At 43.8% G+C, this 12,971-nt stretch overlaps 1 protein-coding gene across 1 annotated transcript; it reads right to left on the bottom strand.

Moving 5' to 3' along the window:
• Positions 1 to 5,679: 5,679 nt before the first annotated feature.
• Positions 5,680 to 10,326, bottom strand: hspb1 (heat shock protein, alpha-crystallin-related, 1). The gene is made up of 3 exons (XM_069700752.1): positions 9,751 to 10,326; positions 7,096 to 7,159; positions 5,680 to 6,492 (listed from the first exon to the last, which is right to left on the bottom strand). Exons 1-3 carry the CDS (start codon positions 10,229 to 10,231, stop codon positions 6,336 to 6,338), a joined length of 702 nt encoding a protein of 233 aa, XP_069556853.1. The 5' UTR covers positions 10,232 to 10,326; the 3' UTR covers positions 5,680 to 6,335.
• Between the last annotated feature and the right edge of the window lie 2,645 nt (positions 10,327 to 12,971).

Here is a 12,971-nt window from a genome sequence, read left to right as displayed (position 1 = left end):
TCCTGTGTCAGCACGCTAAAATGTTCTAACTGGTACTTAAATATAGTTGAAGATGTCCGTACTGGACGAATTGAACTTTTGACCTGATGATGAAAAGTCTGTTACAATTCTTTCATTCAGACTTTATTCCACCTGATTTGAGATGTTTTAGTCAAAGAACAGCTATGAAACTCAAGGAGCTGGAGGAAGAGTCGGGGGACCATCACAGTCAGGAGGCTTCATCCTCTGGGGACTGCAGATGTCTGTAACGAATTTCAGGTCAGTCAACCCAATAGATGTTGAGTTATTTCACTCTGGAAGAAACACACTCCATCAGGTGTGTTCCTGAGCTGGTAGGCAGGTCTGATGAACGCTCAGCTGAGGTTGCACAAATGTGCCGTCGAGAAAGAATGTGCAATGAGGTCAGTTTCAGTCAAAAAGCAGGTCATCCCAGAGAACTGATACGATATATCTTCCTCATTGTCTGATTATTTTCAGCGCCAACAAAAAAAAAAGTAGCTATCAATTCATGGCTCAGTAAATCCAACATTTACATCATTAATAAAACCCTGACAGAACAAGGTCGGCCTTACCGCCATCAAACTGGGCCAAGAACACGTATCAACAGTTACACAGTTACTTACATTGTTGGCAGCAAAACGTACAATTTATGATGTTCTCGTTAAATTCTTAAATGGCCGCTGGTTAATCAGCTGAAATTACATATTCCCTCTCTGAGTACAATCCATACATCTCATTTATTGTGGAATAACTGTGCTGGAAACACGGCTGATGTTAATCACAAGCAGCAATTTGTCAAATGAACATCTTCAATCACAGAGCCAGGGGTAATTATTGGAAACAGCTGGCGAGTGCTAATTGGTCAGAAGGCAATCAGCACTGGCACAATCCCCAGCTGTTGCTAAGGAGAAGAAAAAAGCACACCACCTGCTTTCCTCAGCGCGCCGCTCAGAGGTCCTTCGGTAGAGGCAGTTCATCGTTTAGGGTTAGAAATGATTTGTCAATGTTTAATGAGTCGGCTTTTGGGTTTGCTGCTGAGCTAGTCCGTAGGTTCAGAGAATTAAATGTTCTACGTACTGTAGGGTCGTACAACAAAGCAAGATGTATTGCACTTTTATTTATATCCTAATGATTTACAGAGTTGAACATATTCTGCGTTCAAATGGGGTCGTATTTGCCGTGTACACGAGAAGAGTCCATATGAACGGTGCCCTCTTGTGGTATTCAAGTTCACAAGTTGCAACATGTTTGCTGACGTTTACGGAAATGGCAGCGGCCATGGGAGTTTATTTTTTAAGGTTGGATGTTAAGCTAATATATTATAATTTTAGTCATGTAGAGTTTGTCTTCATAACTTAGATAAAAGCCTACATGTGAGGAAAATGTTGATCTTCCCAACGACCTCATCTTTTCCCTCTGTGCCTTTGCAATTCCTGCCTTACGTTACCCGCTTGCTAGTTTGCTAAATTGTTAGCCTCTGTGGTTTCTAGACGCTGTCCATGTTTTTTTTACGACTTAACCACTTGAACGCCAAGCATACGGTGGACGCGACTTCTCATGGTAGTTCCATTTGAACACATTTATCCTGGCCTGACAATGCCCTGAAACTAGCTTTCTTTCGGTTTGTTGACGTGAACAGATGAAGTTTGGCCCACTGATTTGTTGAGAAATTGGAATACAAATACATTTATTATACGTTTACTTTTTGTTCTGTACGTTTATTAGGATAGAACTGAGTTACCGACTGGTTTGCTGCTGTCAAGTTCTACAGTCTGCAGCCCGCTCTGATCCCCAGCTGTTCCTGCTGTGTCTGTCTTATCAATGCTGGACTTTGGTCCACAGTAATATTATATCAGCATGCAGGCCTTAACAATGCACACAATGTACTGCACCCAGTCAGTGGTAAAGTGGTGATTATTGAAGATGGGAGACATACTGAGTTTCAGTGAATTATCACTACCAGTGTGAAACACTACAGAAGACCAACTATGTTTATGTTTTAGTAAACAGTGAGTAGAATATGATTTCAGTCCAATAAATCACAACATATGTAAAGCCAGCAGTCAAAGTGATCGTTTTCCAGCATTATACTAAACATTCAAAATCCAGACAGCGGAGTTCTCCAACTTGAGTTCCTATTGAACTGCAGCTTGTGCTTGAAGGTCTGTGACGTGGTTCACAGGTTAACGATGTCATGGCTCAGATAATGGCCATGAATCAGACAGCATCAAAACAGATAGAAACATGAACTGCTGGAATACTTCGGCAAAGTATTCAAAGACAATCTGGCAAATGTTGAGTGGTGAACCCCTGATATATAACATGAACTAATGAGGGAAGTGGAAGCAGGGGTGTCGGGAGTTGGAGAAGATCAGGGGATCATACTGGTGGGGCGGCCGGGCGGCCGGGGGCCTCACGGATCGCAGACGATCAGAAATTAATGAATGACAAACAAGATGGCAGCAGTGAGCCAGGATACACCGGGCATCCTGAAGTGTCTGAAAAAAGGTCATAAGTTATTATTGTTGTAAATGAGTTATGAAACTGTCAATGTTCAAATTTCAGGGTTTTTCAGGTTTTGTTCCTAAAATGAGATGTTAACTGTAGAGCCTCTTTCACTGGGGACACTTTGACATGCGATAGTGGGAAGAATACAGGTGTAAATACTACTGTTATTGATGACTAGATTCCCTTTAGCTGCTTATGTTTCAGGGCCCGCTGACTCACTGAGAGGCTTCAACAACCAAAACATTAATTTTATTTGTAACATGTGCTTTTCTTACTCAGAGAATATCCACTGTATTCAAATAGATTTGTCACATTAATTTGATTTTCTCTCAAATTTGTCCGTGACTGGGAACGCCTGTAAAAACCTTCCTCTCTCGGCTTGTGAGTCGGAGTGCAGGGAGGATGTGGCGATCGGAGAAGAGTCCAATCATCAGCGCCGTAGCTCCTCACACGAGGCACTCCCCTGGTTCAAGGACTGGATGGCTCCTAGATTGATGGGGATTGGCATGAATAATTTAGGGCTGCATTAAACTGGAAGGAAATGGTGACTCATGGAAGAGGAAAAGTTGAAATGCTAAGTGGTTTAGAGACGGCTGCCTCGTCTTAAGTCGGTGTCTGCCCGGCTTCTGTAGCTCAGCATGTAGCAGATACAAGCACAGAACACAAACAGTATAAATGTATTTATGTTGAATGTGATGGTCGGCAAAGGGACATCTGTTTTAACTCGCAGTTAAATGTTGCAGAAACAGCTGAAATCAAGCTAAAGGTAGCTGATAAGCAGCCCATTAGTCATTACTGGTCTGAAGCCATTAAAAAAAAAAAACACCAGTTTATGTCCGCTGTCTACCTTGTGTAACTATACAACATGCTGCAGGCGCAGTACATAGCAGAGCCCTCTATAAATAGATCTCCACTGCAGCTTTGGAGTGAAGAGTAGAGTTAGTATGTGCATTAGTGGGCTGGCACGCAACATGAATGACTGGGAGTTGACAGGCTGGAGAAAAGAGGAGTGATGAAGAACAGGCAGCCACTCAGTAGTTCACCAGTTGTTCTGCTCTCATCCTGTACTGACTGATGATGAACTGGAAGGAATACAGCATCAACATAATTTCATATAGACCGGCTTCATTCAGGCAGCTGTACAGTTTATTGATTCCAACAGAGCTCGGTAGGGTTTGTTGATGGCTGACCCTAGCTTACTTCTACCTATAGCCTAACCGTGTATGTTTTTCTACTTATATAATATATTATAATATATATCTTGATTAAATCTGCAGCACATTAAGGAATTTTACCATTCAGATATTTGGGCACATGCCTAACTCATCTTGGTCGAGGTGTCCCCCCTCTGACGACATGAATATCTCATAAAATCACATCAATATCTAATGAAATTGCGATATAAGAAGTGAATCAGTGCTCGTGGTGTTTGGAGTTATGTAACTCTTGCTACGGGATGATGGCAGATAGAAACCAGAGTTCCTGGAGAGTGTCAGCCGTGCTTCAGTGTGATGCTGTGAAATAGCAGAAACATTATTCATAACGGCACCAGTCAAACTCTTTCCTTAAAACCACAAGCAGACCGAAGTCTAAAACGTTTACATAAAGTCACATATACTGTTTACTATAGCTCGATTATGATGTGCAGTTTGTGCAGCAGATGGACTGTAATTCAGAATGTGTAGTAAACCTTTTAACAATTGAATGTCTCATTTATGCTGATCATACAACTGTGCTTTCTTTTGTGTTCATTACTGATATTTTACAATATTAAGAATCCAAGTTCATGACAAAAATGTGGGACTGTTCATCTGTCATATTCAAGCCCCAAACGAGTTCACACAGTGCTGATTAAGCTGATCAGCGCCAAATAAATCTCTCTGTATTTCACAGTGAACAGTTTTTAATCTGGTGTCTGGTGAGACATTCCTGTGCTGGTTGGCTGAGCTCATACGGAGCAACAGAGATTTAAGCCAGCCAAACCTCCAAACCTGGGTCTGAAAAGTGAAGCCTATGCGGAAGTGCCTTAAAGCAATACCAGTGAGGGCCACTAGGACTCACAGGATATGGGAACACTTTGACCTGCTGCTGTAGGAAATAAAATGTTGCATTCACTCTCTGGGGAACATCTGTCTGCACCAATTTCCAAGAAAATGTACGCAATACATTTCAAGGCATTTTTATGAATCCTCCTGGTATCATGAATGTCTGTAATTTCATGGCAGTCCGCCCAGTCGTTGTTCACACAGTGACATGGCCACAGTCAGACTGCTAGATGTGCTAAAAAAGTAGCTCTAGATTAATTAAGAAATACAGGTTGTGTTCCCCTCGGTATCATGATAGCTCGTTTTGGCTTCAGCAGACAAGATAATGTGTTCATTCTTCCAGTTGCATCTGTGCCTGGTGCAAGTGTTTTAAATGACCTTGTTCAGTCAAGAGGAGAGCAAGTCTCCATCAATTATGTATCTATCTGGGCATGAATAATTCATCAGAGACATTCTGTATGATGGAATTATGCAATTTGGGAGTTATGACACATTTCCATGCAGATGCACAGCAGAAAACTAAGCTCTACTTCTTCGTACATATGACACACATCTCATATAGCAACAGACGTATCTGTTTCCCCCCCAAATCCTGTCTGTTGAAGTTGATTCGATTAAGATTCATTACTAGAAACTCAATTTGACACGTTATTATGTTATGCATGTTAGAAATATTATGAGTTGAACTTCTTTTCATTAAAAATGATCCTCACTGACCTAATGGGGGCGCTGTAATTAAAAGACACCATGTTAAAGTCATGTTTCAGTCACTAATTTTGCAATTTTTATGAAACCTGGTCCACTGTGGCTCCATGTAGAGATCAGACCACCTGGCGGGGGCGCTATTGTTAAATGTCAAAATGTTAAAATGCACCACTGATGAACCATTTTGTCGGCTGAGCTGCCTGCTTCACTCACTGACATGTTTCACTTGCTCTCTTTTGCATGGATGACCATCCGATAAATAATGTAGAATAAGATGCAGCTACATGACGACATTTAGTTCTTCCATTTAGTTATCACCTTCCTGTTCTCAGACTCATAACACACGCAGCTTCTTCAATGAAGATGAGGAGCAGTGATGTTCATGTCAAATAAACAGCAAAAAAAGAAAGAAGAGACTTGATATGTTGTGTGTTCTTTATTTGTATGGCTGAATATTTTGTCTCCAGAGGCAGCTGTCAGTGAAACCAGTTGTTTTCCAGTCCAGAGACCTCGAGGTGTTCACTGACAGGCACGGTTCGGTGCATGCCATCCTGGGACCTCGGTTATAGGATCACTGCTATTATAGTCCGCTTTCCAATATGGCAGCACGAAGGGCATTTACTTGGTTGAGGTGTGTGTGTGTGTGTGTGTGTGTGTGTGTGTGTGTGTGTGTGTGTGTGTGTGTGTGTGTGTGTGTGTGTGTGTGTGTGTGTGTGTGTGTGTGTGTGTGTGTGTGTGTGTGAAGGGGAGAAAGAAAAACAAAGCTGTAAGCGAGGCTTAGCTGAATTTCCCCATATTCAGATGAAGTGTGTAATTACAGCAGAAAGAGCAGGCATATGGCGCTGGTGCAGATGTGTTTACGCAGCACACTCAGCTGGGTTTGGCTCATTACCAGAGACGGAGGGGAGAGAGAAGAGCCAGGGCAATCCCTCGCTTCCCTCTCCCCTGTCAACAAGCCAGGTTTAGGAAGAGCAGTAAGCTGCTTCCTTGAAGCAGTTGGGGGGAATAAAGTGCTTATTTGAATATGTGTGTGTGTGTGTGTGTGTGTGTGTGGGAGACACTGTGCTGCTTTTCCTCCTACTTCTTCACCACGCCGCCTTTGTTGTCCACGTTGACAGGTATCGTGGTCTCCGAGCACTCGAGGGCAGGTTTGATCAGAGGAGCCTCCACGGTCAGCACCCCCTCCGGAGACAAGGACGAGGTCACCTTCTCCATGTTAGTGCCAGAAGGGAGGCTGGGGGGGGGGGGGCAATAAGACATATTAGGTTGTGTGTCGAACAAAGAGCTCCTGCCTTGATGAAAGAAGCATCACTGCTTCTACTTAAACCAAGATGAAGTGAATTATCAAGGCTTGATTCACACGATGTGGTAAAATCAGATCCAGGATTTGTCCTCAGTGTGTGTAATGGCCCCTGGATGGCAGCAGAGTCCTACGAAGCTAAAAGCTCAGAGAAGGGATGAATGCTAGGAGGCTCCTGCTGCTGCTTTTCAGAGCATGAAATTCAGCTATCAGCTGCAGCCAGCCCTCTACAGGCCGGACCAACACCAAACTAAGGAGACTCACGGCGGCGGAGCCACGATAAGAAAATCACAGGAACCCGGGCTGAGAAATGAATTTCCTCCGTGAAAATTCTCTGCAAAGCCAGCAGCAAACAGTCACAACAAACCTGTCTTTAGTTGTAAATGTGGAAGGTTTTAAAGTGAGATGTTGACATGTTGCATTGCCAGTGTATTCCTTTCATTATCTACTACATACTGGCAAAGAGCAATCGCAAACAAAACTAATTTGGGTAAAGCTGAATGCTAACATGTCACGCTTTGATAATGAATTACTTACGTGTATTTCCTGGTGAAGGTTCTGGACACAAAACCGTGCTCGTCCTTCCTCTCCTCGTGTTTTCCTGCATGAACACAGACAACACACTGTGAGCTGAAGGAGGTGTTACAGTGCACCAGTTCTTCAGGACGACATCTTGTCGGCACGGTGACATTGTTGTCCATAATTTGAATATCACTTATCCAAGCTTTAATTCCACATGAGTAAAATTCACTTCAAGCACGCTTAATGTGACCGGTGGCCGAGGCTTCTTATTGAGTAACTATTATTCTATCTATCACAGCTCTTTTAAATGAAGCTGGATTGCAGCAACAGTCAAACTGGATTAATTTCAGTATTGTGAATATTCTAAACACGTGATGCTCCACAGGCCTTTTCCAGTTTACCAGGTCATGTATGAAACGCACCGCTGTAACTGGTATCATTAATTATGGCTTCGGTTCAGTTATTGCATTAAAAGAAGGCATTTAATTGAGCCAAATTGCACCATTGGCTGTTTTTACCTCAGTAGGAAGCATCACAGGTGTAGTTCAGAACATGAATAACAGCTGAGGCGTCCCTCAGAAGGACTGCCTGCTGCCTCGTTGTCACGACTCTCTGGGACTCTTGATGACATCGTTAGCAAAATGTGTTTCCCGCTCAAAATGTCTGCCATGAAAAGGACCTGCAGGTCCTCAGTACAAGTTATGTCTAAATGAACCATGAATAATGTGATTATTGATTCATATTCTTTTCCTACTACATGTTAGTCCTACGGCATCACTTCGTTTCTATAACTTGCATGCACTGCATGTCAGATGCAATGAATAGTTTACATCTTCACATTAAGAGTTATATGAGAAGATACTGTTTGTTTGGTCTGCTAAATATGAAGCGAAGCTAATTTAGCTGAACACAAAGTGGAAATATAGATTATAAAATGCAACAATGCAATGCAAAATGCAGACTTCCTGTTTGGGCCTACAGTTTTTGTTTTTTTAAAAGAATTGTTTGTACAGATTAAAAAGTATGAAATTAATTCACATCAATTTCAGATATTTATTTTCCTGTTGTTCCCTGAGCGAAGATAACAGCAGTCAGCAGGAGGTAGCTTCATGTTTATTATCATTTTGTTGTTTACTGCTACACGTGTAGTTAGAGTAGTGCGAGACCAATAAATAGGCCATGTCATGACATTTTGGGAGATATGCTTATTTATTTTCTTTATGGCGAGAACCGCAGAATAAAAATAATTGTTCAGCCAAGCTTTGATGCTGAGCGTCTGCTGGCAGCTTCAGATTTAACATGTGGACATCAAAGCGTGATGTGTTTATCCACTGTAACATGTAGCAGTAATACTTGACATTGTGTAGTAGGCTAGGATGAGAGTGCTGTTTTGTGTTACTGTGGTATTTTTTATCTTGTACCAGCCCCAGAGGATCCTCAGCGGGCCTTATCAGTCTGAAAGGCCTGGCGGTGGTGTTGAAACACGGCCCCTCATTCTGCCTCTAAATACAGTAATATGTTTGTTGTGACAACGGGCCGATGAAGGTCGCTGTCCTCGGGGAGCCGTCCTCTTTTAAACAGGACCAAGTGTGAAGCGTGTGTGTCCGGTCGGGCCGAGCAGCCGCTGTTTCAACTGCTACATGAAGGGTCTCTGACCGAGCATGAAAACGATTGGGGGTGGGGGTGCCTGCTGCCTCGTTGGGGGGGGGGTGTTTCCCGCTCAAAGGCTGCACTGTGCTGTGTACAAAAAAATTCCTCATGAAGCCAATGTCTTTAAACATCCTTGTTCATCAGTGACATGAAACGCGAGGTGGCAAATTCCACTTGGACTGAATCCCACACTTTGTTTATCTCCGTGTTCCTGACGGGGTTCGATCTGTCAGCGGAGACATGCTGGCTGCAGTCAGGTGCTGGACCCTGGACTTGGATGAGATCCAGGAGTCCTTTTAAAGTAGCGGCTCCACTGGCTCAGTTGCAGCTAAATCCCCTTTTCTAGGAGGGCGTTTTTTGTTTTTTTTTAATTTAATTTTTTTTTTTATGAGATAGCAGGCAGGGAGGCTGAGACTCATTCAGAGAGAAGGGGGGGCAGAGAGCTAAGATATTATATAATCCAGTGCACACTTTACTGAAGTTTGGATGGACAGTGAAAACATTTCAGGCCAAGAGGTGAAACTGTCAGTTCAATATAAAGTGTTTTAGCACGGTGTTCATCTCTGAACTGCTGTAACAGTCGACTCCCACATGTTGAATACAATAGTTGTGTTGCAGCCAGAAGCGGCCGCCCTGCTGTGTCCTGGAACTCAGTGTATTCTCTCGCGATGTGATGTAGCTCTGCAGACATGCATTTGGTGTTTGACCTCGCAGAAAGGTTTCCTGCCTTTTTATCTGGTGTCTCTGTGTTCAGCCCTGGGTTTTTTTTTTCCATTACATTCTTTAAGATACTGAAGTACAGCAAACTGAGACATGCTTCCTGTCAGAACATCTGATCTATACACACTTCAACATACAGTTAGATGGCGTGAGCCCATAAAGAATGGCCCCTGACAGGAAATTGATCGTCTAGTTTTTGGTCTGTGAGGTTATGAAAACGTTGTGACCTTGATATCAGCGTGGAGTAGGTACGAGTTTGGTACAAGTAGTGGATCAGTGAGGGGAGGGATAAACACTCACCGGTGATTTCCACCACGCCGTCCTTGGTCTTCACCACCAGCTCCTCAGGGGAGAATTGGTTAACGTCCAGCGACACCTTCCAGTTGTCTTGGGTCTGTTTGATCTCCGACATCCCGCTGCTCATCTGGCGGGACAGGGCACGAGCCTGCTGGGCCATCATGGGGCTGGGGGTCATCATGGGGTTGGAGGTCATCATGGGGTTGGGGGTCATCATGGGGTTGGGGGTCATCATGGGGCTGGGGGTTATCATGGGGCTTGGGTACATCATGGAAGTGTGGGGCATCATGGAACCCACGTCCGGGAACAGTACGGAGGGCCTCATGTAGCCCGGCCAATGGGTGCTGGGGAATGCGGCGAAGTCCTCGGGCAGAGCCGGCATGCCGAAGGTCTGGTCAAAGATGCGGCTGCTCTGGTTCCAGTCCCGGAACGGGTCCCAGCTCGGAGTGCGGAGCAGGCTGAAAGGAATACGTCTCTCGGTCATGATGGCTGCGCTCAGTCGCTCAGTCGGCAGAAGAGTGCTGAAGAGCCTTTTGGCCTCTGAAAATGTTTTCCCAACGTGCTATCTGAGAGCTTATATACACACTGACACCACCCTTCATCAGAGCCCTCCCTTATGACTCAAGCCCCCCCTCCCCTCACAAATCCCACCCCCGAAATGCTTTTAGAAAGTACTAGAGTATCTATTTGTGGCAGACGGAGCACTCGAATGGAATCCAACAGGAAGGCCCTCCTTACTAACAGCTGCCCGGTGCACTGTTAAACCCTCCTCCCCCATGCCTTGTGTCACACACCCCCAACCCCTCCACACACACACACACACACACACACACACACACACACACACACACACACACACACACACACACACACACACACACACACACACACACACACACACACACACACACACACACACACACACACACACTTCTGTGAGCAGCCCAAAGAAGAGCCAGAAGAATCTCGGAAGCTGCTGTCAGCCTGGCCTGCCGAGCACATACAAACTCAGACTAACATGCTATTAGTAACGTGTCTCTGGATAGACCCTGATGTGATGTACATCACAGGCTATTATCAGCCCCACATTTAATACACAGGGGAACGTCAGAGTGACACGAACATCCAACTCATAAATAAAAACCTGGAGAGAAAAATGTACAATATTCACAAGTAACCCCCCCCCCCTCCACACACACACACACACACACACACACACACACACACACACACACACACACACACACACACACACACACACACACACACACACACACACACACACACACACACATTATTAACATCACAAACAGAGAAGCTGCGGACAACCTGACAGACTTTTGTTGCCACCGTCTCTGGCTTTATTGTATATCACACATAAAAAACCCGCCGACATCACACTGACACACTGATGACATGTTCTGCTGAACAGGCTCTTGGATTGCACTCTGTCACCCTGCACTTATAGGATCCAGATACACGGAGAAGTGAGCGAGTTCACAAAGCCGTCGTCGAGCTCCGTTTGCTTCAGTTTTGACGTTAGTCAGAATTATTCATGAAGCAAAATTTACAAAGACTTAAACTAGAATTACAGCCTTGTGGTTGTAAACCTCCAGTCACACCAGGCAGATTGGAGTTTACATCTGTCTGTCTAGAGTCATATAAAATACATGTAGTGCAGACTTTGAGGAAATCCTAACGTGTTCACATGTTCGGCCATTAAATCTGATTCTGACAGAACACAGAGTTGTTGCCATGACGGGAGACAACTTCTTCAAATATACTGATATCATACATATTGATATGATACAAAGAAGACACAAATTCTACAACGTGGGGGTTTCACACACCTCTTCGACCTGACAGCTCACAAGATTTATACACTCGCACGGTTCCAAGGTGGACGCCTGAGATTAGTCAACAGTTCAGTTTTTACGTGACCATTTTACAAATGTGAAATATGGTCATAATCTCCCTTCTGTTCCTGAGCTATGTTGAAAAATGGGCAAAATATCATGATGCCACAGTCAAGTTGACCTTTGACCTTTTGAATGTAAAAGGTCATCATTTTATCCCATTAGAAGTTTGCATGAAATTTTGTATCATCATTAGCGAATGAATTATTGAGTAATGGCCATTTAAGTGTTCTGTGAGGTCACAGTGACCTTTGACCTGTGACAACCAAATCCTATACTCAGTTCCCTTGAAGTGTTCCTGAGATATTTGTGTTGATAAAAATGGGATGGATGGAAAACTTGAACACATGATGCCTGCGTCCGGCATAAATATCAATTCAAAATATGCCTCAGTGAGTTTTCTGTTTTGCTGTCATTTCGTTCAGTTTTGCTGCTCCAGTGTTGAGTTAAGGTTTGCTCATAGTTTTACTGCTCACAGCAGGACAGTGGATGCACAGGCAGTCGTTTTTTTTGGTCTTTTAACTACCTTAAAGATAAATTAGAATTGATGTGGCAGCGTCTCCTTGAAACAGCCGTCGGTGTTACTTTTCTCCCGCTCGTACAGCCAGAAAACTTAAAGTGCGCACAGTCAGCAGAGTGACATCAACTTAACCGGAAAACAGCTTTTACTCGTCCCTCCTTCATTACCGTGAATCTGCTGTGAGCACAGAGGGGGTTCACCACAAGTTCACTTTTGGTTCACCAATTTTGTTTCAAAAACACTACTAGTAATATACTGCTAGCACCGGTAGCAGGAGGTAAATAAACACACAACATGAGGCCGTTTTCACAGCAGACATTTACGAAATGACGTGAGGACAACACATCAGGTGCAACATTAAAATCAGCTGAGTTTCACTGAGGTGAACTGGCTTTAGTATTGTGGTTTTGTGTATGCTGCTCACTGCCACAGTTCACTGGGACACTTGTGAGCAGGTGTTACAGGATGTGTGTGTGTGTGTGTGTGTGTGTGTGTGTGTGTGTGTGTGTGTCTGTCTGTGTGTCTCAATGTTTCAGAAGGAGGGGAAGAAACTAAGAAGAGTGGAAATCCTGATGATTGACAAGAAAATCAAGATGATTTTTTTTTTTACTCTTGATTTCATCTTTATATCTAGTTGATTGCTGGAAGATTGAACTGAGATCTTAGTGAAACAGATATAATGCAGTAGATCACAGTTGAGGTGTTGATATGTTACTTGTCTCTTCAACAGACCACAGACGTCGCAGTCACTCTGACTCCAGTCAGCTGGAGAGCCTTTTAGCCCGTTT

The sequence above is a fragment of the Brachyistius frenatus genome, unplaced genomic scaffold (genome assembly GCF_029030835.1).
Source record: "Brachyistius frenatus isolate BFR_SWC_R1_liver_20210118 unplaced genomic scaffold, ASM2903083v1 Contig_34, whole genome shotgun sequence".
NCBI classification, from domain to species: Eukaryota; Metazoa; Chordata; class Actinopteri; family Embiotocidae; genus Brachyistius; species Brachyistius frenatus.
The sequence above is the reverse complement of the archived record's forward strand: the minus strand, read 5'-3'. Positions and strand labels throughout refer to the sequence as shown.